This window comes from Dermochelys coriacea, chromosome 6 (assembly GCF_009764565.3).
Source record: "Dermochelys coriacea isolate rDerCor1 chromosome 6, rDerCor1.pri.v4, whole genome shotgun sequence".
NCBI classification, from domain to species: domain Eukaryota; kingdom Metazoa; phylum Chordata; order Testudines; family Dermochelyidae; genus Dermochelys; species Dermochelys coriacea.
The window spans coordinates 42,217,386-42,243,565 of NC_050073.1; the positions used below are offsets into that span (position 1 = coordinate 42,217,386).

Here is a 26,180-nt window from a genome sequence, read left to right on the forward strand (position 1 = left end):
AAGTAGGGGCATAGCGAGCAGATCGAGGGACGTGATCGTTCCCCTCTATTCGACACTGGTGAGGCCTCATCTGGAGTACTGTGTCCAGTTTTGGGCCCCACACTACAGGAAGGATGTGGATAATTGGAAAGAGTACAGCGAAGGGCAACAAAAATGATTAGGGGTCTAGAGCACATGACTTATGAGGAGAGGCTGAGGGAGCTGGGATTGTTTAGTCTGCAGAAGAGAAGAATGAGGGGGGATTTGATAGCTGCTTTCAACTACCTGAAAGGGGGTTTCAAAGAGGATGGCTCTAGACTGTTCTCAATGGTAGCAGATGACAGAACGAGGAGTAATGGTCTCAAGTTGCAATGGGGGAGGTTTAGATTGGATATTAGGAAAAACTTTTTCACTAAGAGGGTGGTGAAACACTGGAATGCGTTACCTAGGGAGGTGGTAGAATCTCCTTCCTTAGAGGTTTTTAAGGTCAGGCTTGACAAAGCCCTGGCTGGGATGATTTAACTGGGACTTGGTCCTGCTTTGAGCAGGGGGTTGGACTAGATGACCTTCTGGGGTCCCTTCCAACCCTGATATTCTATGATTCTATGATTCTATGATCTCAACCCAAACACTTGATAGTGACCTTTTCTCTCTGAAAAATGGGTCTGCAAACCCCTTTCATACTGACATACACAAAATTCTGTTTCTTAGGCAGTCAATATCAAATGTCATCTATTTGGTGCAGAATTAAAATCTGCCTAGATTGCTAATATGCTAGTCCTCCTCTTTGACGTTAGTCTATGGCCTCATGTTACTTTCTCAGCTGCTGACAAACAATTCCCTTCAGGATCATATATAATAGCGTGAACATTCTCTATCCTCTGTCTTTCTCCAAGCTAAATACAGCAAGCCTAGCTATGTTCTTTACAAAGTTGTATATTCCTGAACCATGTGGTTGTTCTCCATTGCAATTTGAGCATGCCCTTTCTACAGCATAGCATACAGATTTGCACACAGTAGCTCCACTATGAGCTTGTTATGAACCTATAAGGATCCAGAATTTAGGTCAGAAGTAGAAAAAAATAACTTGCAGTACTTCATGTTTTCTTCTCATTTGCCATGACCAGAATCCCAAAAATGACCACTTGCTACAATCATAAAAATGTACTCCCTCCCCCGATGCCACTATCTGAGGGCCCCAGATCTTTTGGATCTCTGGACCAGCCAAAGACACAAGGAGGGGTGAAAAGTGAATTCAGTGCCTCTTTTCTTTTTCAGCAACGTGGACACTGGTGCTATGACACCAGCACTAACATGCACAGCTCACCAGGGATTAAAGTCACAGAAAACCATTTAACTCTGTTTCCTTTTACTCAATTCCCATATTCAAGCCCTGAGAAGAATTCGCACAGGAACATCAGAAGAGTGCACACTAATCAGGAGTTACACCAATCTCTGTAATGGAGCAGCATGTACCCTTTCTCTATAATACAGTCACTCTGGACTCTTTGGTGTGCCTATTGCTACTATCTGTGCTACACATGCCTAGACCTTGTGCAAGAATCAAGACTGTGGCTTTATTCTTACACAGCTGTAAACAGAGACAAGAAGAGGTCTTCTTACATCATCTCCCCCACTTACACATTCAGATATGTTTGTAACCCTCAAGACACTTTAACATGCCTATCCTTATTTCTTCTCCAGATAAATCAGTGGGTGACATTTTCCCCATAAATTTGATCTTCTTAAATAATTTTCAATCTTGTTGACTCTATTTCTATCTACTAGTGAAATGATGGCCTGATACAGGGTCACTCATGTACAGCAAACTGAAGAAGTGGCACATCTGTAGTTAGATGTTTTCAAGTCACCAGGGCCTGATAAAATACATCGCAGAATACTCAAAGAACTGACTGCAGAGATATCTGAGCCATTAGTGAGATTATCTTTGAAAAGTCCTGAAAGGTGGGAGAGATTCCAGAGGACTGGAAAGGGGCAAATATAGTGCCCATCTATAAAAAAGGGAATAAGGACAATCGGGAGAATTACAGACCAGTCAGCTTAACTTGAGTACCCAGAAAGATAACGGAGCAAATAATTAACCAATCAATTCGCAGACACCTAGAAGATAATAAGGTGATGAGTAACAGTCAACATGGATTTCTCAGGAAAAAATTGTGTCAAACCAACCTAATAGCTTTCTTTGACAGGGTAACAAGCCTTATGGATGAGAGGAGGGGAAGTGGTAAATGTGGTTTATCTTGACTTTAGTAAGGATTTTGATTCGATTTGATTTTTGATGCGACTTTCTCATAAACAAACTATGGAAATACAATCTAGATGGAGCTACTATGAGGTGGGTGCATAACTGGTTGGAAAACCGTTCCCAGAGAGTAGTTATCAGTGGCTCACAGTCAAGCTGGAATGGCGTATCAAGTGGGGTCCCACAGAGATCAGTCCTGGGTCTGGTTCTCTTCAATATTTTCATCAATTATTTAGATAATGGCAAAGTTTGTGGACGATACCAAGCTGGAAGGGGCTGCAAGTGCTTTGGAGGACAGGACTAAAATTCAAAATGATCTCGACAAACTGGAGAAATGGATGAAATAGGAGAAATAGGATGAACCTCAATAGGACAAATACAAAGTACTCCACTTAGGAAGAAACAATCAGTTGCACACATACAAAATGGGAAATGACTGCCTTGGAAGGAGTACTGCAGAAAGGGATCTGGGGGTCATAATGGATCACAAGCTAAATATGAGTCAACAACAGAACAACAGTGTAACACTGTTGCAAAAAAAGCAAACATCATTCTGGGATGTATTAGCAGGAGTGTTGTAAGCAACACATGAGAAATAATTCTTCACTCTCCTCTGCACTGATTAGGCCTCAATTGAAGTATTGTGTCCTTTTCTGGGCCCCACACTTCAGGAAAGATATGGACAACTTGGAGAAAGTCCAGAGAAGAGAAACAAAAATTATTAGAAAACATTACCTTTGAGGGAAAACTGAAAAAATTGGGTTTTTTTTTTTTAGTCTGGAGAAGAGTAGACTGAGGAGGGACATAACAGTTTTCATGTACATAAAATGTTTTTACAAGAGGAGGAAGAAAAACTGTTCTCCTTAATCTCTGAGGATACAACAAGAAGCAATGGGCTTAAATTGCTTAAATTTATGTTGGACATTAGGAAAAACTTCCTAACAGTCAGGATGCTTAAACACTTGAATAAATTGCCTAGGGGATTGTGGAACCTCTGTCATTGGCAATTTTTAAGACAGTTAGACAAACACCTGTCAAGGATGGTCTAAATAATACTGAGTCCTACCTTAAATGCAGGGGACTGGACTAGAAGACCTCTCGAGATTCCTTCCAGTCCTACAATTCTATGATTCTCCATCCTCTACCCTAAACTTTTCCATTTTCTTGAGACTCTCTATTACTAAACCACTTTACTTTGCATTCTGTCTTTGTAAATTAATTGGCTTTGTGCTACACTATTAAGTCCTCTCCTGAAGTCTAGCTAATTTGCTCTACAGCCATGATTTCATCTTTATCTACTAATTCTATAATGAATTCAAGTCATTCAAGCAAACTTGATTGGCATGAGTTTCCTTTATGTATCTGTGCTAATTTCTATTCTCTGAACAGTACATATAATATTATACATTCTTTTTCCTTATCAATCTTGCCGACATTTTCTCTGTAGCTAAAAGCAACTTTTTAGGTACATAGTTCTATATTATATTAGCCCCATTCCAGTCCTCTGTCTTTGGCGCTATAAATACTTTTGCCACAGGAGTTCCCATTTTCCTTGCTACTGCCTGAAAAGTCCCAGGATGTAATTTATCTGACTCTGCACCTGGTATTTTGTCAAGATTATTATTTGCTGCGACACCGTATCACACAGTCTTGCCATTCCACCTTACCTCAACTTTCTTTTCCCATCTCTCCCACAACAAGATGTTTGTCTCTGCAATGTTATAGTCCACTTCTACACTGAGACCAAGAATTTGTTTATGCCCACAGCAAATAAAGGCCATATTTGTCTTTACCGTTCTACACTTGCCCAGCAGAGACCTTCCTGTCTCTTGCCTATGTGTTTGCTTCTTATGTATTTGTAAAAGTTTACCTTTGTTCATCTTCAGGTCTCTTGCTATTTTTATGTCAATTAAACTTAAGTAGTATATATTTTGGTGTGTAACATTTTGTTTTAAACAGACATTTTGTTTTTGTCTGCATCCTTTTACACCATTCTTCTTATTGACTGTTTCCATGTCCACTTTGAAAGCATTTTGTCCTTAATTATACTCTGAAATTCTCTAGTCCACTATATTTATGATGAAGTAGACACAATCCTTTGTGCATGAAATTAATTTACCTACTTGCTGCCTGTTACTGTGTACTTTTATTAATTATTTTGTTTTCCTCTTCCTAATATTTTTATTAATAAAGGAAAACAGATGGTCGTCTCTACTTCCCAGATTCTTTCTACTTTCCACTTTACCTGACTGTTTCTCTTTCTCACCCCCCGCCAACTGTTAGGCTACTTTCATTATGCCTACTCCAATGCTCTCCATGTAGTTTCATTTGGCTGCATTATTCCCCTACACTTGCTATCCTAAAATATTAAGAATAATATTCTACATTCTATAGAGCCTTCCAAGGATTGCCGAGTTTGTTGATTAAGCCTCACAACATGGTTTTCATCATCCACATTTTACTTATACAGAAAATAAGGTACAGAATGGTTATGTGACTTGCCCAAGGCAACATGGGAAGTATGTGGCAGAATCAGGAAAAGACTCCCAGTCCTGTGCTTCAGCTACAAAAATCATCCTTTCCTTGTTGGTGTGTGGTGTTGCTGTGTGACAATAACAAGCTGCCTGTTCCACCCCAGATGTGGGTCACGTCAGTAGTGGAAATAATTGTTGTGTATATATACCATTTGTAAAAGTTTATAAAACACTTCTAGACCATTCAAGTAAATTATGATATGCGCCAGATCCTCAGCTGGTGTTATCTTCAACATTGCTCCTTTGACTTGACTGATGTTATGCAATTTTACTACTAAGCAATCTGGCCCATTATTTTCCAGCCTCCGTGTTTACTGAATACTCATGTCTCTTACCACTCGAGTACCATCTCTAAATTATCCATAGCACCTTCTGTAGTGAGAGAACAATTTCTCCACAGCTTCCCATTAAGGGGCTTCTTCCCATCTGGAATATTAGAGAATAAAACTCACAAGCTCCAAAAATTTTCAACATGGGTTCTGTAGATATATTTCCCAGTTGGGATGTAAACAACCACAAAATTCCACAGCTCTGTTTTTTGCATTTCCATGGTAGCCACTTTTCAAAAAGGCAGTTATATCTTCATTCAGTGGCATAACTCTAGTCATGTCAAGAACAAAGCTGGGAGAATATTTGAAAACGAAATGAAATGAAATCCCAAAGCAGATGAATTTCTAAGCTTGAATCTCAGCACAAGTTCATTAAAAGGGTTTATAAAAAAAAAAAAGAAAAAAAAAAGAACCCTGAATATTTTCCTATTAAACTACCAGGTTAAACTAAATGGTGCTGGATGAGTTTTGCTTCAAGTTTTTTCAGTCCTTTCAACCTGAACCTCAAAGTAAAACTCTGGGTGTGCAAACCCTGCAAAGTAAAACAAAAAAAATGTCCTGTTTGAGTCAAGAGTTGTCCCACACCCTATATAGCCTACAGGGGGGAAAAGCCATTGTCAAACTTAGAGTAATTCATTCACCCCTGCTCAAAACTTTATTTGGAAATGTTGTAACTTACAACCAACCCCTGCAAGCAAGAATTCGGAAAATACTGGGCAAAACTGATTCTTGATGCGACTTCTTTGACTTATATAGGATGAATTTGGACTATTGTCTTCATTACATTCTCATTTTTGCAGTCCCTGCTATGTTCATTTAGAAACCATTTTATTTTTTCTAAATATCTTGACATTGTTGTGCACTCCAGACAGTTAGTCAAATGCAACTTTGATACCTGATAGATGGTGGAAACCTTGGTGAAGAATTTAAACTGGAAGTGGTGGCTCGCCATCCATCACTTCAAGACAATACTACCAATTTATAAAACTGAAAGGAAGCTAATATTTCTCCCCAAATCTAAGTGCATATGATTGTTTTCCGGATGGACTATTACTTTTCATCAGCAGTAGTTTCCAACAAATTAGCCATTATGGCAATAGTGTTTTGGAAACCACGAATTGTTGAAACACTGATGGAGCAATTAATAGCATTTTATGAGACAAGGTAATTCCTAAAACACACAACAACAACAACGACAGGCATTGCAGGCACAATTCAATGACATTTTCAAGTTGCACTCATTAGTGAGCCAGCTGGTTGATGGCATATATTTCCTCTTCTATCTTTATGAAACAGCTTAATCTTTCTTTCTTAAAAAAGGACCAACAAAAACTGCCATTTTACAACCAGATGGACTGATTCCAGACACCCATGGTCTAAGCTACAGTGAAATCTACCAAATGCAGATCCTCACTTTATAGGTGTGCTGTAAATTAAAACACATCATGGACAAAAACATCCCTATCAATCACTTCTGTAACTTTAATAGCCCATGGCATTGCTACATAATGCTAGTTTAAAAGATTATACAAGTTTAAAAGCTACATGAACCTAGTTTAAAACACAAAGGTGGTAACTCATGGCATATCTGACACTAGCTCAGTTTAAGACAAAGAATGCAGTTTAAAAGCTGCATGAAACAGGCTTAAATTACACCTTTAATTGGCAATAAACCTAAAGAATAGTTTTAAAACAATTTAAAAAATACTGTCCTGTGATAGGAGGTTATGCACAAATCAATTCTCTATGCATACTACAATTGCCAGGTGATAACTCAGAAAATGAATCTTTGACAGAGCCCAGCATCATGAGTTACCAGAACTTAGGTGACTGTCAAAAATATTAATCGAGTCTGTGGCTTTTATCAAGTTCCTAGAGTAACAGACCTACCTCGACAGATGGTCCCATTCCCCACATATCCAGGTTTGCAGGTGCAGCTATGTCCTCTGACAGTGTTAGTACAGATTGCATTCTCATCACAGTTGTGCTGTCCGCTGCCACATTCATCATGCTCTACCAGAAAAAAAAATACAAGAGAGAAAAAGATGTGTTTTTCAGTTTGTTGATCTGACATTTGAAAACTGAGTTAGAACAAATATTAAGGTTGCCACAATGGTTGAACACAGCAGGGATTCAAATGTAAGAGCCTAATATGGAATGCTTCAATTCCAGGACATAATGACATATTCATGGCAGGAGTAGCTTGTTTATTTAGACTGAAAAGGAGAAAACTATCTGGCCAAACTACACAGCGCTGCTACCATAACAGTGATAGGAAGAAGATTATCATTGCAGCATCTCTGATGTGATAAGCCTCACCATCACTGCCCACTACCAAGCGTGGTAAATATAAATACAAGATAAGTGGTTACAGTGAGGCACATTGACGGCATAGTCTTTAAAGCCTAACAGCACTTCCGTTACAACCTCTCATATGCACAAATGTACGCTGTGCTAAAGCTTGGTTTAAAATATAAAATAATAATATTCTATACTTCTAAGGCACCTTCCAGACCAAGGGTTCCCAAAACACCTTCCAGACATATGGGTGAGGTGTTACTTTCATTACCCAAGCTGCAAACAGGGCTGAAGGGCCTGCAACTTACTCTCCCGCTCCCTCCCATCACTATGTGTGATACTGCACTCCACTCTAGCAAAGAACCAGCAACCTTGACCCTGAAGCCTCCCACTTCTTGTATAGCTCAGCCAGATCCTCTCTCTGCACATGTGGCAGGAGTTGGAAGGAGCGGAAGAAAGAAGAGCCATCATCCCAGAAATATAATGGTGGCGTTTTGCCTGCCTCTTGCATGTTTTAAGAGGATGATGATTTAATGTTAACTGAAGTTAATTTGTTAACTCTTTTTTTTTTAAAGTGAAGGAATCACAGTGCAATGATGCTTCCAGAAAGCATAGCTATGGGTGCAAGAAAATGGGTGCAACTACAAAGCAGAAATTGAAATGCTTCTTGCTAGTATTTGTCATTATTGTTGCTAATACAAAAGTCAAGTTACTCTTTATGAACTTCTCTTAAAGGACAGTCGTAGCTGAAAGGTACCCTCTAGTGGGAAACAGTGTTAAGTCTTATAAACAGACTCTCCCAAATTCCAGGTTGACACTGTACTTCAGGATAACTCAAATGGTCTGAGTAACGGATTGTAAGGGCTCCGCTAGAATAGATGTTCTTAAAAGAGCATAAATATGTCTTTGCACATTATGTATTGGGTATATAATGTTTCCAAACACATTCGATAGCTAAGTGATATGAGATTTACATAATTTTTCAAAGGAGTATCATAGGGATATTTTGTTCTTCCCTTCTCACTTATTTAAAACAGAAAATGCATACATAAAAAAATGTATCTGGCGTCAGCTGATAAATTCAGACTTATGTTTATGCTCTTTAGTTTATACTGGTCCCTTGCTCGGCTGCAGAATTCACTTTAGCTACTCTCTACTTTTCAGACCCTTAGATATTCTGAATGTTAGGCTCCTTCCTGGGCACTATGAACTTTTCTTCTTGAACTCAAAGGAAACTATGCAGCAGCCTAGTTCTTGCAACTTCTATCTCAATTAAGAAAAGCACCACACACAGCTCAGCCCATTGTGGCAGACTAAGGAGAAGCTTTTATAGGAGTAATCCTCTGACCACCCCTGAAGGTGATTAGCCCATTCTATTCTTAAAACATATTTTCTTTTTTAAAAAACATTTCCCCCTAAATCTCACCTACAGAGGAAAGTTGCTGTAATTATTGATCCGTATTTCAGTAGCACCAGAAACACAAGCGCCCTATTGTGCTAGGCACTATACACACGCATAATAAAATCAACCCTGCCCTAAAGAACTGACAATCTAAATAGATTCCCCTCGCACCATTTACAGTAAAAACAATATCCCATCTTAAGGGAAAAACTTGGGTTTGCCAAAACATACAAAAACTTAACCCCTTCGGAGCTCTTCCAGGTGTTTACAACAATAGGAGTTCTAATGTAGACAAGGTTTCATAGCGGCAGCCTTTTTTTAAACATTTATGTCAATTAGATATGTTCTGAGAAATTTAATTGGCACGGTGTTAACAATGGTTCTGGCCATGGGAAACTGCCCTATACAAGAGAACCCAGTATTGCTAACACAATGCCACTAAGGGATCCTTGTCCATGCAAGAATTTCCAAAATTGATAACAGTGGAACAGCTGCAATGGTGGGAATTTTTAAAAAAAATTCCCTAGTGTAGCCAAGGCTACAGAAGAGTTAGCTCAGCCCTAGTGAGAATGAGTCAGCATTGATCTTCTGTCAGGTTAATAAAAGTCTTTTATTTCAAACACATTAACCTGTGAGAAAAGGAAAAATGCTTAAGACCCTGTCCGTATCCTACTTTGGTTATGTTTCCCTCCTCCTTTTAAGGTTTCACCAAAGAGCGGTAGTGTTTTTTTAAAAAATAGCATTAATGAGAAATTCCCCTAAGGCCTCACCTTGGCATGATTCATAATGTGTATTAGCAAAACTCTCTAGTGCTTAGTTGTAGCCCAAAAACCTACATCAGTGTCTGTAAAAAGTGAAATAAATCTACAGAGGGAATTTCAAAGAAGCAGAACAGAAGACAAATCAGACTGACCAGGATTAGCACTGCTACTCTTGCAAGAAATTGCCATGATATTTTTAATTATTGCAAGTGTTTTGCGACAAATGGCTTAGTTTAGCAATTCATTCAAAAGACACCTCCTCCAGCACTTGGGGCCATTTAACACCATGCTGAATCATTGGTTCAGTGAGCTGAGTGGAATTCAGAGTCAGAAGGGGAAAATTACAAGACAAGATGGCAACCCAAGATTGAATGTGAAGACCCTGAAAAAGAAAGAAATTAAAAAGAAAACAAAAGATCTGTGGTAAGAGAATTCGGAGTCACTACTTGTTGTCTTATTTTGGCAATTACACTTTTAGCTGGAACCCAGAAGCGCAGAAAGGGGCATGTAAAAATAAAAAAATATAATCTCAAAAAGTGTGAATTTTCAGGGTAGGTATAGGGATCGTATATGTGGGGTGGTGGTCACTATTTTACCTGACTGGTTTCATCCATCCCTGATTTACTATGAAATATTGACAAAAGTTGAAGTCGGTGAAAGAGCTAGCAGCAGACAAAGGGTGTGTCTATACTGCAATTAAAAATCCCATGGTTGGCTTGGATCAGCTGACTCAGGCTCAGCGGGTTTGGGCTAGGGGCTGTTTAACTGCAGTTTAGACTTCTGGGCTCAGGCCACAGCCCGAGCTCTAGGATGCTCCCACCTCATAAGGTCCTAGAGTCCACACTCCAGCCTGAGCCCAGAAATCTACACTGCTATTAAACAGCCCTACAGACTGAGCCCTGTGAGCTCAAGCCCAAGTCTACTGGCACAGGCCAGCCAGGGCTGTCTAACAGCAGTATAGACATAACCAATGGGAGCATGGCTAGCTAACTGGGAACAGAGACAATGAGAGATGTGATTTACTGATTTCCTAAGTTGAAATTTCCCTGAAGTATTAATATACATTTCAAGAAACAGTAACCATTCAAGAGCAATAATAATCATTATAATAATACTTTGTCCTTATAGACATTTTAATTTCTTTATGAAATCCCTGGAGGTTGTATTTTGGGTCTTATACATCTTGTGTTTAAATAATATATACTAATCTATAATGGGGAAGAAGTGTGGCCTAGTAGCCCTGAGTCAGGAGATGTGGATTACATTCTCACCTGTACTAGAGGCTTGCCTCATTTTTTCCTTCTGTAAAATGGGGATACTACTACTTATCTCACAGGAATGTTCTGAGGATTAACTAACAATAGTACGCTGTTTTGAAATGCTCACATGTAAGATACTGTAGATGATTAGAGTATTCTTATTATTACTTTATTGGTGTAAATCTGAGAATCAAGTGGTTGCTGCTGGCTTACCTTCTGCTTTTTTACTTCTTCCTTGTTGTATCACTGAGCAGAAAGAACCCCTCACATTTCCCTCCTGCCTCTCCAGCCAGCCACAACCAAAATTGACAAACTAATAATTTATTACTAAGCTGTTTGTTGTCAGTAAAAGTCTCCTAGAATTTCAAAACCTTTCATGACCTTTCCCAAAATCCACAAGAGGATTATTTTACAAGCCCGGTATTTTCTCAGTTCATATTTGCAGCTGGATAGTTTGTGAAGAAGCAAAGACAAAAATGGCATATTCTCCCTTTGGCCATTGGCTAGGGATGCACTCCTGCTTTCATGTATCCTTGAAAAACTACTTCCAAGAAATTAGACTTATTTTACAAAAATATTTCTGAGGAAGAATGTTCACTCTCCTGTCTTTATTGTTCCCAAAGTCAAAGCCCACTGTATACCCATAAAGTGAGTAAAATCCCCACCGAAAACTTCCATTTGAAAATGCTGTCACTGGAAAGTCAGCCCTGGTTAACGACCTGGCTCAGGCAACAGAGATAGCATGAACCTGAACAGAAATGTACAAAGATAACACTATAGGTTTGGGAAAACTAAAGTTGTTTATGTACCATTAGAGATATATAATGCTATGCAGAGTAGTTACAGATCTCTGCTGTAGATATTTCTACCGCACACATAGAAAGCCCCCTAATGAAATTAACCATTTATCTTGATTATTAGTACACTTTGGGGCATCTTCTAACATCCAAGAGGAGAGTCTTATTTTTCAACACTACATTCCCTCATATAAATAATAATCATGTAAGAAGGAAAATTAATTCACCAATATTTACCTTCAAGTAGATAGCAAGTTGAATATGACATTTAGCCTCAAAGAAAGTAGTACTACATCTTACACAGTAGCTCGAAACAGCTTAAGTATTAAGAACAGATTTAAGACAGGTTGTGTCTGTCTGGTACCTCTGTAAGAATACAAATGGGGGACTGAGGGACAAATGAAGTGTCAACCCTTTCTCTGAGCTCCATGGAAGACCTAACCACAATGTGGAGGGCGAGTACAGGTCCTGTTTCTTATTAGCACCCCAACCACCCTAGATACCTGAAAAAGCAAAGAGACAGGTAATCCCCAATCACCATGAAATAGCTGGACAGGCATGGAGCCAAAGATGATGCAACTGCCACACATAAGTGCAACCCCCTGGAGGAATTCTGACCGAGCCTGGCTTGATTGAATAGCTAAATATACACCATGTGGTTCCCCACAATTCCACTTACTCAACAAGTATATTCTACAGCCAGTCATGTAAAAATCACTCACTGTGCAAATGCGCATTAAAACAATAAATGAGTGAGATTTTAGGTAGTGGGCAGCTATGGTCCAGACAAGAACTAAACCTTATAGGTAAGTCTTGTCATTAATACATCTCATCAGAAAAATTCACTATGAAAGATCGAACATCTAATATTAATTAATGACAGCAATATGTTCCACAATGCCCTCTTGGGCATATCAGAGTTTGGAATCTTTTCCTGTGGACTCGTATATTTAGATTTTAAACAGATCTTTAGCATTTTTTCAAAACAGGAAACTTTATGTGAATTAGGGTAACGGGCTTGTAGGTGACAGCAATACAGTATTTTGCATACATCAAAGCATTATCTGCTCCAACTGAGTTTTCTTTCTTTATCATAAATATATAACACTGTTGACAGCAAATAACACCAATGAAAAGCGTAAATTGGATAAGGCAAACAAAACCTCACAAAGACCAAAGAAGTCAGCAATATTTGGGCCACCCATTTCCCTTTCACATCCCCCATCTCTCAACTTTTCTGGCCTAATTTTGGTGAAAAGCTACAAAACTAGGTCCTCTCACTGAGGTGTATATTTTACCACTTGAAAAATGCCCTGAATATTATGCTGCATTCAGCTGGGAATGCGTAGTAAGAAGAGTGTGAGGGGATTATATCCAAATGGATGTTACTTGCCCAAAGCAGCACATTATACAGAGATTCTTTTTCCAGAAGTATTTGTAGAGTCAAGAGGGCCTTAGAAATAGATTTGGAAAATACATGCAAAGTGAGAGATTATTCCAAGGATTTATCTCTTACTCTAAACATAAATATATGTACATACATACGTACATACATACTTCTTCCTCTTACTCTTGTGAATTTATATGTGCTCGTGAAAGGTTCTAGACCTTCTGAAAACTGATGCCCTCTATTTAGTCACACAACAGGGTAATGTGGATGGAGGCAGTGCAATCTTGCCCAATCTGAGTTACCAGTATGACCCAATCTGGACCCAGATGAACCAAATCTAACCGTGAAAGAGCAGTGTTGTCTCCTCACACTTATTCAATTCAAGACACTTAATGCCAAGTTTAATGGTGATATCAGTGGTGTGGACACATCCAGGAGGAACTGGACTGAGACTACCAACTCATTTCACACAGGTCACTTCACAGCCAGCAGATGGTAATGGGTTTTGGTCACCACCGTCTTGAACTGGGCTTTAACTGGTGACCTAGAGCTAAAAGCCTTCCTATCCCATTGCCAATGCTCTGAGCAATCCAGGCTCCCTCATTTTCCCTTAGCAATAAAAACAAAACAGGCTCCATTGGCCCAGTATATGCATAACCAGAGGTGAGAATAACCCAGCAAAGTTATATATTATTTTTATACCATGTATAATGAGCGCAAATCACGAAACTCAAATTTCTTATTTACCTGAAATAACTAATATACCAGATCTTCACATAAATACCTTTTCTTTCCTATCAATAACCATAAGACATTTTGCTCTGAGCACCTAATGCAATGGGCATCTCAAAATACAGGACAGCGGTACATATCCCCGGGTTTGTCCTTATCACATGGACAATCTTAAATCATACTCTGTGCCATGAAATCTGCTTTGCTGCACAACTTTATAAAAATTGCTAAAGGTGAGTAACCTCTTCTTCAGCAGTTATTTGATTTTCCATGCCAAAATTTCGCCTTGTGTCTATTTTTACACAGAAGTCAAATATTGAACAGTGATGAGGAGAAACAGTCTGATTTTTGGGGTGGTGTTAGATGATACTTATTTGTATCTGTTTGTACTTCATTCACCTTCTGTATTATGGGTCCACTTGTGACCATTATTGGGCACCTTTGCAGAGGAGAGAGCAGCCTCTGCAGGGCTGCTATATCCCATCTGGTACAGGTGGACGGAGTGTGGGAGAACAGAGAGTGAGCAGAGGTCTGGCTTTATCCCCCTAAATTCACTGGCTAGCAAAGTAAACTGTGGCGTGTAAAGGGCTGTGGGCTGACACAGCTTGCTGACCCTCTGTGGGACTGAACTGTGACTGTGTGAGACATTGTATAGACTAGGAAAAGTAATTTTAGGACAGGCTTATCTACTACAAGCTATCTAGTCAAGATTGGATTACAATTCAGTCCATGGTCACCTGCAAGGCATCTACATAATATCCCTTACACAGGGTTCATGGTAACTCATCAATCTGGTACTAGGAAATTATTGTTCATTATGAATATATTCTACCTGATATTTTAGTATCAAATGCCAAATTTTCAAATATGGGCTTCTAAATTGTTCCCAAAACATCTGCTGAATCACTTGGCCCCTGAAAAATCCTAATTTATGCCTGCAATTTGAGGCACCCATTATGTATGCAAATGGATATTTATGTGCCATTATCCATTCTGTATGAGCAAATGCCTGTTAGCATGCCCAAATTTGGATTCTGCAGGTAGAATCGGCAAATAGAAAACATTTTGATATGTATCTTAATTGCTTAAGTAACTACTAGTTGTATGCATACGCGGGGAAGGGGTGAGACAACAGAATGTGAGGGCCATACTTCTGAAAATTTGGCCTTCAGGATACTGTTAAATTTTGAGCACTAGGGGCCTGATCCAGAGTCCACTGAAGTCAGTGCAAAGATCACCATTGATTAGAAGGGGCTTTGCTTTAAGCTCTAGTTAAAGATAGAGTCAGTGGCGGTGTAATTCATGTGCCATTTCCCTTTTATTTTCTCATGTGGACTTTTTTTGCCCTTTTATTTCCCTTCTTTCTTAAAATACAGTTGATTGATTTTCTCATCCTTTATCACTTTGTCCCACAGATCTGCTCCCAATCTTTTTATTAATATAGAAGAATAGCTACTGGGTTATTGGTGTTAACACTCATAGCATCAGTTTTCTTCTGACATTTAATGTGAATGATATGTATACCAGTGACTGGTACAGTAACAGCACTGACATATTTAATGAAATTCTGAAATGAGCCCTTAGAAAGCGAATGTTCCTGTGGTGAAATGTGCAATAAAATTGATAAATTCCTCAGTTTAAGTCAGACGCTTATTTTCACTGGAGTTTGGGGAAATTTTTTGTGTTTCAGACTTTGCAGGTTTTAGAATAATTTGCAGAATCCTCTCCAGTGCTTTATTGCTCCCTGATTTTAAAAAGCAATAATCTTGTAAAAAGATTTGGTGACAAGACAACAGGGCCCTCATTAGAACTGGGCCCTCAATTAAAGGGACCCTCCTCATTCTTAAGGTGCTTGAAATTAAATCTATTATTATTTCCAAACAGGGCTGAAAAAAAATCAAACCTTAGCGTACTTCTCCTGAGATCAAAACTATGTAAGAAAACTAAGTCATTCTCTCTATGGAAACCTAATTTTACACTTTGGGACAGCAAAAGGTGTGTGAAATTGTGTGTATGGAAGATCGAATTCAACTCAGACCAGATCTACACTAAAAACATTTCCCACTATAATAGTATCTGTGACAGTCTGCATCCTTATGCTCATCCTTTTTACAAAACTATAATGGATTTTGTACAATGTATGCCTTGTGAAGTATCATCTGAAAACTCAATTTGCTGATCATTATTGTCCTGATAAAATATGTGCGGCAACATTGTTAAATACTACTGTAAGACATTGCTGCGACATGCTCGTGTTTAGAAAAGCAGGCACAAACCAGTTCCTCAGAGACAAAATGCAAACTGAGGCCTCAACTAGGTGTCCATAAAATCAAATGGACGATCAACCTGGTTAAGCAGCCATTCTTTGGCAGGAAAAGGATGTGACCGAGAAATTTACATCTTGGCAATGAACAGCTGAAGTTCCCATCTCCACAGACTGGATGTCTCCTGAACCTCAGCTGGAGATGATTTTCAAAGGAAAAAAAGAGCTCTAAGAAAGGAGAATGGAGGCCCCCTAAAATATCTCTCTCTCCATCTCTACTCACAGCAACACCACCATCTTAAGGACAAGGAAATTACATTGATCTGGGGGAAGAGGTCCTGGCTGGAAGGATTCCAGCCATTAAGACTGCTACTGCATGTAGTGAGAGAGATTCTTTGCTTTGAATTCACTTAGCTTGTTAAGTTAGGTGTTAGACCTAAGAGTGGCTATCCTTCAACAAAAAAGCTTCAAAAACAGACTCCAACGAGAGACTGCTGAATTGGAATTAATTTGCAAACTGGATACAATTAACTTAGGCTTGAATAGAGACTGGGAATGGATGAGTCATTACACAAAGTAAAACTATTTCCCCATGGTATTTCTCCCTCCCACCCCACCCCCCACTGTTCCTCTGATATTCTTGTTAACTGCTGGAATTAGCCTACCTTGCTTGTCACCATGAAAGGTTTTCCTCCTTCCCCCGCCCCCCGCACCCCGCTGCTGATGACGGCTTATCTTAAGTGATCACTCTCCTTACAGTGTGTATGATAAACCCATTGTTTCATGTTATCTGTGTGTGTATATAAATCTCTCCTCTGTTTTTTCCACCAAATGCATCCGATGAAGTGAGCTGTAGCTCACGAAGTGAGCTGTAGCTTATGCTCTAATAAATTTGTTAGTCTCTAAGGTGCCACAAGTACTCCTTTTCTTTTTGTGAATACAGACTAACACAGCTGCTACTCTGAAACTTTTTTTTGTGTGTCTGACCATGTCTGAATTTTATGCATATTTACTTGTAATTACTTAAGTAGAACTATTTCCCCATGTTATTTCTCCCCTCCACCGCACCCCCCACTGTTCCTCAGATATTCTTGTTAACTGCTGGAAATAGCCTACCTTGCTTGTCACCATGAAAGGTTTTCCTCCTTTCCCCCCCCTGCTGCTGGTGATGGCTTATCTTAAGTGATCACTCTCCTTACAGTGTGTATGATAAACCCATTGTTTCATGTTCTCTGTGTGTGTGTATATAAATCTCCCCTCTGTTTTTTCCACCAAATGCATCCTATGAAGTGAGCTGTAGCTCACGAAAGCTTATGCTCTAATAAATTTGTTAGTCTCTAAGGTGCCACAAGTACTCCTTTTCTTTTTGTGAATACAGACTAACACGGCTGCTACTCAGAAGACTGCATATGAGTTTGTGTTGTCCAGGAGCATGCTAGGCAATGTAAGACAAACATTTCTGGGGAGAAGTCTGGGACTGGCAGTTTCCTGGCGTCTCCTGCAGTGTAATTCATTGGTGGCTGGCTATAACACTCATACAGTATAGCTGGGAGTGACTTATATGCTTGAGGCTCTATGCGGGCAGATCAGTAGTTGTTGCTCTCACAGTGAAGCAGTGTAAAAGTCACTTTAGGTTGGAGAACTGAGGGGACACAGCTGTTCAATAGTCCAGATTGTATCCTAGGGAATGTTTCAGTATTGGTGAGGGGTGTGATTCTTCATGACATTTTTACACCAGCAAAATGGTATAGAGGCAGTTAAACTGGCAAAAAAGGCCCTGTTACTAGTATAGCTTACTTCATTTGGGGAACTGGTATAAGCTATACTGGAAAAAATACTCTCCTTCTCTATTAGGGAGGTTTGCCAATACAGCTATGCCAGCAAACTCTTTCTGGTGTACACCTGGCCTCAGTAAAGGAGGCGGCTGCCAGGTAGCTCCAGACCTGCAGAGCTTAAATACTGAGCTACATAGCGCTTAGGCACTTTGTTGGCACCTAAATCGAGCCCTTCAGAATTTAGAAGCTAAAGATCCGGAGGAATTCCTAAACTTCACAAGAACCAAGCTACAGAGGAGCTGCCAGCCCTGGGCTGAAGCTCTGCTTCTGCAAATCTTCACTCTACAGACAGTGCAACCCTGGGGAGTTTAACTTGGCCAAGAGTTTTAATTAATCTCAGTTCAGTAAATAGGGTTTACACTGCACTAAGAGATATCAATTATCTACCACAAAGTTACCAAGGCACAAAACAAAAAAACTGCCAAAAGTTTAACAATGGAAAGAGGGGAAACATCCACAGTGCTGAATATTGTAGAACTGTGGCACAGACTGACGAGACTTATAAACATGAAGATTTAAGAATGATTGGTGTCAATTTCTGGACATTTACAACTAATATTTCGTATTAATTTGCTTAGTAATTTCATACTTTTAGATAATCAGATACATTCTGTATCCTTTATGTATGATATGTTATGGCTATATTGTACAATGTCTAGAGGACAGGTCTGGAAGTAAAGAGATTCCTTTCTTGTCTTTTGTGGTCTTGTGAAAGTCACCTTATCCTACCTGTATTTCACTGTCAGTAAAACAAATAATTATGCTTACTGTCTTTAGTAAAGGGCTTCGAGATCTATGGATGAGAACATTCCATTTAAGAGCTAAGTATTATATTCATTATTAGCACAGTTGGTTTTGGAGATAATATTTAGAAAGTAAACTCCCCCTTCTCTACAAATCATTTGATTAATCAGTACACAGGAAGGTTGGCTTATCATTCTCTATGGTCTACAGTCTGATCACATTAAGGTAAATCAGAGTTTTGCAACTGACTTTAATGGAATCAGGAATTAGCCCTACCAAAAAAAAAAAAATCCCAAAAGCACAGAACCACAAACTATTATTTGTGATTATCCCAAAATCAGTCTGTCTGCATTTTTTGTGTAATTATTGCTTTTTTATTGTGAACGTAGAATATTGAGTCTTGTAGAGAGAACAATCTAAGGATACTTCTGCATTTAATTTACAGCTTGGGCAGATGTACACATGCTCATTTTCATCAAGCTAGCACAGTAAAAGTAGAAGTGTAACCAAGCAGCATGGATGGTGGGAGGAGCTAGCTATCACAGAAAGGACTGTACTGGGGTCAGCTAGCCCATCCCACCGGCTGCACCACCATGGCTTCGCTTCTACTTTTAGTGCACCAGCACAATCAAAGGTAGCACACGTTCATCTACCCCCCAGCTTGAATGTAAATATACCTTGAGTCTTGGAATTCAGTTTAACATATTAAACAGGAGAGCAAATGCACAGTTCCAGCTAGGTAAGCCAACCGTCAACTAAAAGAATTGTATTAATCAAAAGGAGTGCTAAAAAAGAGGACAGGACAATGAAGGTGTCACCTGCCTTAATCACGGAAAATCTAATACATAAAATCTTTCCTCCTCACAACACCTAAACAGCTATCAGCATGAGGAAGTAGAAAGCAGGGTTCTGATGAAAATCGTGTCAGACATACTGTAAATTTAAACGCTGAGGAGAATCAGGTGCAATTAGTAAATCAGAGGTAATGACACAATTCAGCAAACTGAGATGGTGTCTTCCAATTACAACTGCCTAATTCACATGTTACAGAAATGTGTCTGTTACCATTACAACTTAGGAAACCATTTTATTTTGACCATGTGTTGTAAAAATATACAACACAAGATGGTTCAAATATTTTCATTCTGTATTACCAAAGGAAAGTAAAGGGTAATATGAAATAAGCTTTACCTATTATGGAGTTGTTGGTTTCAACTCCATCATTAAGATTGAGTCAGAAGTTTTCAGTTTAACAGGAGCTTTAAACCTTTATTTAGTAGGAATCTCAAGAGATAAAAGTAAAACACACAACATAAACTTTGACACATTTTTCATGGTGATCTGATGAAAATTGGGTTAATAAGAGTTCTTTTAAAAAAGGACCCCGCCCGCCGCCTTTAGTTTTTCACTGCATTGTCTCACGCCAACACTCCATAAGGCTTTCACTTCTACCTGAAGCAAACTTCAAAAAGCAGCATATACCCCAACTTCATCAAATTTGCACTCTAGCTTAAGAGTAACAGAGACCTCTCAGCAATATTAAGACAGAATCACTTCCCAAAAATATGGAATGTGTGACCATCAGATTGCCAATCTGTTGATCTGAAAAGTATCTGTAGATACTTTTAAGGTTTTGTGTTAGAGTGCAAGTCTGATGAACTCAGGCATATATTATTTTTGGCATCTGTCGGAATGAAAGCCTTGCGGAGTATTGGAGTGAGCGTTGACAGCATTGTGGGCAATGTGAAAGTGGTAAAGATTGCAGACGACTTTTCCCTTAACTTATTATTTCCATGCCTGTCAGGTTTTGAATTGGTGGGATGTGTCCCAATACAACCTTAAATGTCACTAAACGTTTTGATGTATTTTATACATATGCTTATAGTTAAGCATATATTTGAATGTTTTCCAGAAGAAGGATGAACTTTAGGATGTGTTTAAGTCCTTTCAGGAACTGGGACATAACGTTGCAGCTTTTTGATAGTACAGGTGGACACAGAGAGAGACTTTTATATATGCAGAATGTACTCCCCTAAACTGGAGTTTGACTGAGATACCTGGGACAGGATTTTAAAAAGCAGGTACCTAAAGTTAGGTTTCTAGATCCATATTTAGGTGCCTAAAACTAATAAGTGGCCTGATTCTCAATAGTGCTCAGTACCCAGCTACTTCCACTGAGTGTAATTGGACCAGGTGGGTGCTCAGCACTTTTGAAAATCAGGCCCTTTATTTATTTAGGCTGGTTATTTACCTTAGCCTCATTTAGTCTCTAGAAAATGACACTGAATTTTTAATGGAAGCAAGTGGTCAAATCACTTGACATCTCATTTAGAAAGACTGCACCTCCAGCAACACATTTGCTCCTAATCCTATGCTGAGGCACTGTCTCAATATTGACTCATATGCAAAAATGGCACCTAATGAATCACTACTTCCTAAAGCACCTATGTATTTTCTTGAGGATCTCCCATCCAAATATCAACCAGATTTGACCACACTTAGCTCATGAGATCTGACTCCATCACAGTCTGAGTTGTTTTGGCTGCAGCTACATAACATATTATATCAAAGAAATATTTAAAGTGCACTGAAAGCTAGGTCAGACAGCATTATATGCTGTATATTACTCTAGCATTTGGGACTTACTTGCCACTAGATAATCGCTGATAAATTTATAGAATAAATTTGTGCCCTTAACTAAAAAAAAGATAAAAATAACCTAAATATCCAGACATATGATGCACTATATTGAAAAAATACATGGTTGGTTGATGTTAATCAAAATAGGGAGTTCATTTCTAAAGGATTTATACTCTGAATGCATGAAAAAGTCACAGGTAGCCATAGGGAAGTGCAAACAAACCATGTTGCTAGCCAAGAAAAATAAGAATTTAAGGACAGGATTATGCAAGATGACAGCTGTAAGAGAAGTGTCTTTTCTCCAGGAAAGCTTAGGACAGGAGTTTAGGAGGGATAGAGGCAATAACCTGAAATATTAAGTGGAGAAATCTAAGGGCCGTTGTATAAGTGCATTGCAGATTGAAGGTAGCGGCCTTCATGGAGGGACAAAGTGGTTCACTTGCTGCCTTTTCTTTTCAGCACTAAACACTGCCTGATTCATAAAATACTACCTGAAAATACCACTGTAGGCAGCTTTTGGCAAAGGAGAAGATCATTAAAAAGGCAAGAAAAACATAAGCACAAAAGGCAGACTGCAAGGTGTCTGCAAAAATCCGTCTACAAAAGATGATACAATTAAAAAAATACATTTTACATGTTAATTCTGTGTCTCGGAAGCCAGAGAGGAGAAACTTTCACACAAATTCATTACTAGGCAAGAAGTGAAGAGAAGGTGAATGTCTTTAATTTTCTGGGAGTACAACTGAGTACAAGGGAAGCCAGTAAGCTCAGGGAGTGGGATTAGAGTGTTTTATTTGAGAGACCTGGAAGCCATAGGGTTAGAGAAGAGATGGGATCTGAAGAGTTGTGACCAGGACTGAGAAGGAAGTTCCTGCTTGCTCCTTGGAAGGGAGAGCAGTCTCTACAGCTGTGTAGCCAGAGAAGCCCAGTAAACTGGCAGCCGGGTTCCTAATAAAAAACTACTACAAATTTGCCAGCTTTAATAAGTATTTTTATCTTTTAAAACTATTTATATTTTCCATACATATTGTACCCCCAAAATAATTTCAGGGGGAAGTTCTAACCATAGCCAACCATTTTCCACAGGAAGGGAGCTGCCAACCTGCAGCTCTCCCCCATGCCATCAATAAAGTCTGCAGAGCAAACTGGCTAGAGAGGAGTTATGTCTCTGGGGATGACCTATGCACCATTTCATATACAAGAAATGTTGAAATATAAGGCAAAACATCATCAGAAGAAAGTCAGTCCTATGTATTTCATCTCCGTGACTTCTCTCTGCCCTGCTCTGGGCCAGTTAAGGAACTTTTTTTTTCCCCCTAATTCAGATTCAGCCTGAATTCCAAATCCAGTCCAGATGTGCAATGTGCCTAGGTTTTATTGGTCTTAAAAAATCCCTCTTTTTCTACGAAAGATATCACATCACACTTCATTAAGGTGAGCAGAAGAAATGAGACAAAAATATATGAAGAAAGATTTTCTTTTATGAATATAAAAGTGCACATTGTAAACACTTAGGGCCAGATTGTGCCATCCTCACTTACATTGGGCAGTACTCTTAGTCTACTGATTTCCATGGAACTATTTGCAAAGTAAGGTGCTACTTGGTATGAGCAAGGGTGTCTGGCCCTACAGCATTTGGTGAGGGATAGAAATAAAACCAATTATATATAGCCTGATCATCCCAAAGTGAATTAAAAAGCAGGCAAGCAGCATCTGAAAGAAAACTGCCTCCAAACGAAGCGCCAAAATACTAGTGCACATTACATGCCATTGTGTTTCTAAAAAGCTTATTCCAGCATAAGTGACAGACAACAAAAGCAGGAGTATAAGAAGCACTGTACCTCAGAAAAGGGGGCAGGGGGCTAATAGTAGTGTTGTAAAAGGGTCTGTCTGAACAGCATCACAAAGAAGGTACTGTCATCCAGTGATTAGGGCATGTGGCTGAGAGTCAAGAAACATGGGTTCTATTCCTGTTCTTTTAAATGGTTGCGTGACCTGGACATATTCTGTAAAGTGTGTTGATGTCAATGTTTGAAAGATACTATTCAAGTGCAAAGTGTAAGAGAAATCTCTTAACTCCCCACTGTAACCAAATTTACCAACATCATCGGCCACATAATGGCCGGGGGACTGGTTCTGGAGGACAGTGTATTTGGAACAAGAGATCAGGACCCAGAATACTCAAAGCACATAGGTGGAGTTAACTAAAGGTTCATGACTTATGGCAATGGAACGAATACTCCAGAGATGGCTGATAAATACAGAAGCCAGCAAATAATCAAGTGACAAGCTGGAGAGCATAGTAGATAATGATCTACTGGTACAGGAGATAGCTGAAGCAAATCAGACAAGTCCACTGGGAAAGTGACTGACAATATATTAACACAGGAAAATCATCACACCAACAGAGCACAGGTTACTGAAGTACAACCCAAGGGGGATACACTCAGTAAAGAGCATTACAGCTACATTAATCCCGATGTCCCACAGAAAGCCCATCAAATGTTTACTGTATCCATATTCACCAACACAAGTGAAGAGATGCATACCCCAAAGGTGCTGACTGTTTCTAGGCTGACAGATATGCCTTGGCTGCTGCACATGGTGACAGTGTGCATCTCTGTTTTAACTCTGCTCAGGGTTAAGATACTCATGCTGCTGAACATGATTTTCATCTGCCTCTGCCTGGTTCACTCAACATGCTTTTGGCAAACGAGGCAATGTGCATGCTGCGTGGGTGTTGCAGTCTATGCCTTCTTTTGAATATCATACCATTTTTTCAGCACCCACATCCTCCATGGAATGAGATAGCTATGAACCTTCCAGAGGAACTCTCCAGTCTGTGAGACGTTTCATACATTTTTGTAATAGAGTGTAGTTATGAGGATAACTGGGGCAACGGTCAGTATCTCCCTCTCATTCTGTACTTGTGTCTTGTTTTCATACTAAAAAATAATACACACAAACATGTTTTATGGAACAAATAGCCATCCTGCCAGAAGATTTTGACTCCAAGCACTGCAGGACAATGTTCAACACAAACACATCTTCATGTGATTGTGCCCTCCAAGAACACTCCCCGGACAGAGGATGAAAGTGAAGTCCCAGCAGATCCCCCAGGAGGGGAAGAAAAAGAAGCAAGAGAGGGCCCCACTCTCCTGCCAAAAAATTGAAGAAATATAACCAGGTATGTAACACCTTGCAGCCTCTACAGTGCCTTCCATCCAAGGAGCTCAAAGCACTTTGCAAACATTAAAAAATTATGTCTCACAACACCCTCGTAAGGTAAGGAACAATTATCATCCCCATTATATGGATGGGGAAACTAGCACACAGAACTATTAGGTGGCTTTCCCAGAATTACACAGCAAGTAATGTCACAGCTGGGAACAGAACTCAGAGCCAGCCTCATGCTTAAATCACTAGAAAACAAGGCCGACTTTATCTTCCCCATTTATATGCTGCACTTGCCACAAGGTTTCTAGGAACATGGACTACATTTTAAAAACACAGGAATAAATCTGAGAATGATTTCACCAAATTCTTTGTTTAGGAAAGAAATTCAGAAAAGATTGAAATATTTCACATTGACATTTTTAAAATGAAATGTTTTGATTTTTTTGTTTTGAAATGACTTTCTTTTAAAACTTCCTTTAATTTTATTTAAAAAAAATCAAAAACATTTAAAATAACTGAAATTGAAATGAAACGTTTTGATTTTTTCAAAATGAAACATTGTTTGACCCAAAATGAAACTTTCCAAATTGTCAAAAGTTTTGAATATTTTTATTTTCAGTCTGCCAAGAAATGATTTTTTTAAACTTTTCAAAATTGCCAATGAACCAAAAATTCCATTATTTGCCCAGCTCTGTTAGCAACTCTCCCTCACTGAAGACTATTGACCTCTCGACACCCTTCAGAAAACTTTAGTGTACAGATAGGGTCTGCATCATCTTCTGATGATCAGTATACTCAGAATTTGTCAGAACAAGGCAGCGGGGAGTGAATTTCAGGGTCAAGGGCACCCCATAAAGAATCTCCTGCCACTAGCTCCCATAAATACAGATCTAGAGACTGTCGGCTAGAGTGTCCCAGTAATTTCAAGTTTATGTCAGCAGAGGCCGGATTTCTATGCACAGTACTAGGAAGCTGTTATGGTGCTGCAGAGAATGATCAGTGAACTAATATGTTAAATATTAATAGTCATTTGGATAGTTAAATATTAATAGTTTAATTTGGAAGAAAACTAAAAACATTACTTTTGACACAGACTTCACTCAGCTTCTTGGATGATCACAAGATGAGTATTACAGTTGGAACAAATTAGTGCAACTCAAAACAATTGTCCAGGTCAGAGTATAATTTTAATATGAAACCAAGTGACTTTGTAAGCCCAAAACTGTTATCTTGTGTAATATACTTCACTGTGGGGGGGAGAAGGGGGGGGTCAAGGGATGTTCAGAGAGATGTATTGTAAATATTTAATATGAGGCAAGATAAGGTCATCCCAGGAATTACCTATCTCTTGCAAAAATAATATACAATCCTGTAATGGGAAGAAACCAGTCGTACTTCAGCAAAGAGCTTAACTAATTGAGACACACACATGGCCATCTGAACAGCACACGCCATGGCAAAGAGGAAAGACGGTCACTGTCGCCGATGGCCAAACCAACACTGGCAATGCTAAAAGAAAAGGAGTACTTCTGGCACCTTAGAGACTAACAAATTTATTAGAGCAAAGCTTTCGTGAGCTACAGCTCACTTCATCGGATGCATTTGCTGGCAATGCTGATATTCTTCTAAAGAGGTTACAAAGGGCAACAGTGCAAAGTAGAGCAGGGTGAAAGATTCAGGAATAATCCTGTTAGAGCCCCAAATGTCACAATTTCTGACCCTGCATGGCCAATATCAAGATGTTTGCTTCCGAACGGAATGGTGAGTGGTTGGGCAT

General features: G+C 39.2%; 1 protein-coding gene across 11 annotated transcripts in view; it reads right to left on the reverse strand.

Moving 5' to 3' along the window:
* NELL1 (neural EGFL like 1) overlaps positions 1-26,180 on the reverse strand; it is a 411,949-nt gene that overhangs the window by 169,582 nt on the left and 216,187 nt on the right. For all 11 annotated transcript variants that reach the window (XM_038406763.2, XM_038406768.2, XM_038406766.2 and 8 more), the window contains one exon: positions 6,996-7,118. In XM_038406763.2, the coding sequence (XP_038262691.1) occupies positions 6,996-7,118 (123 nt within the window). The remainder of the gene's footprint in view (positions 1-6,995; positions 7,119-26,180) is intronic.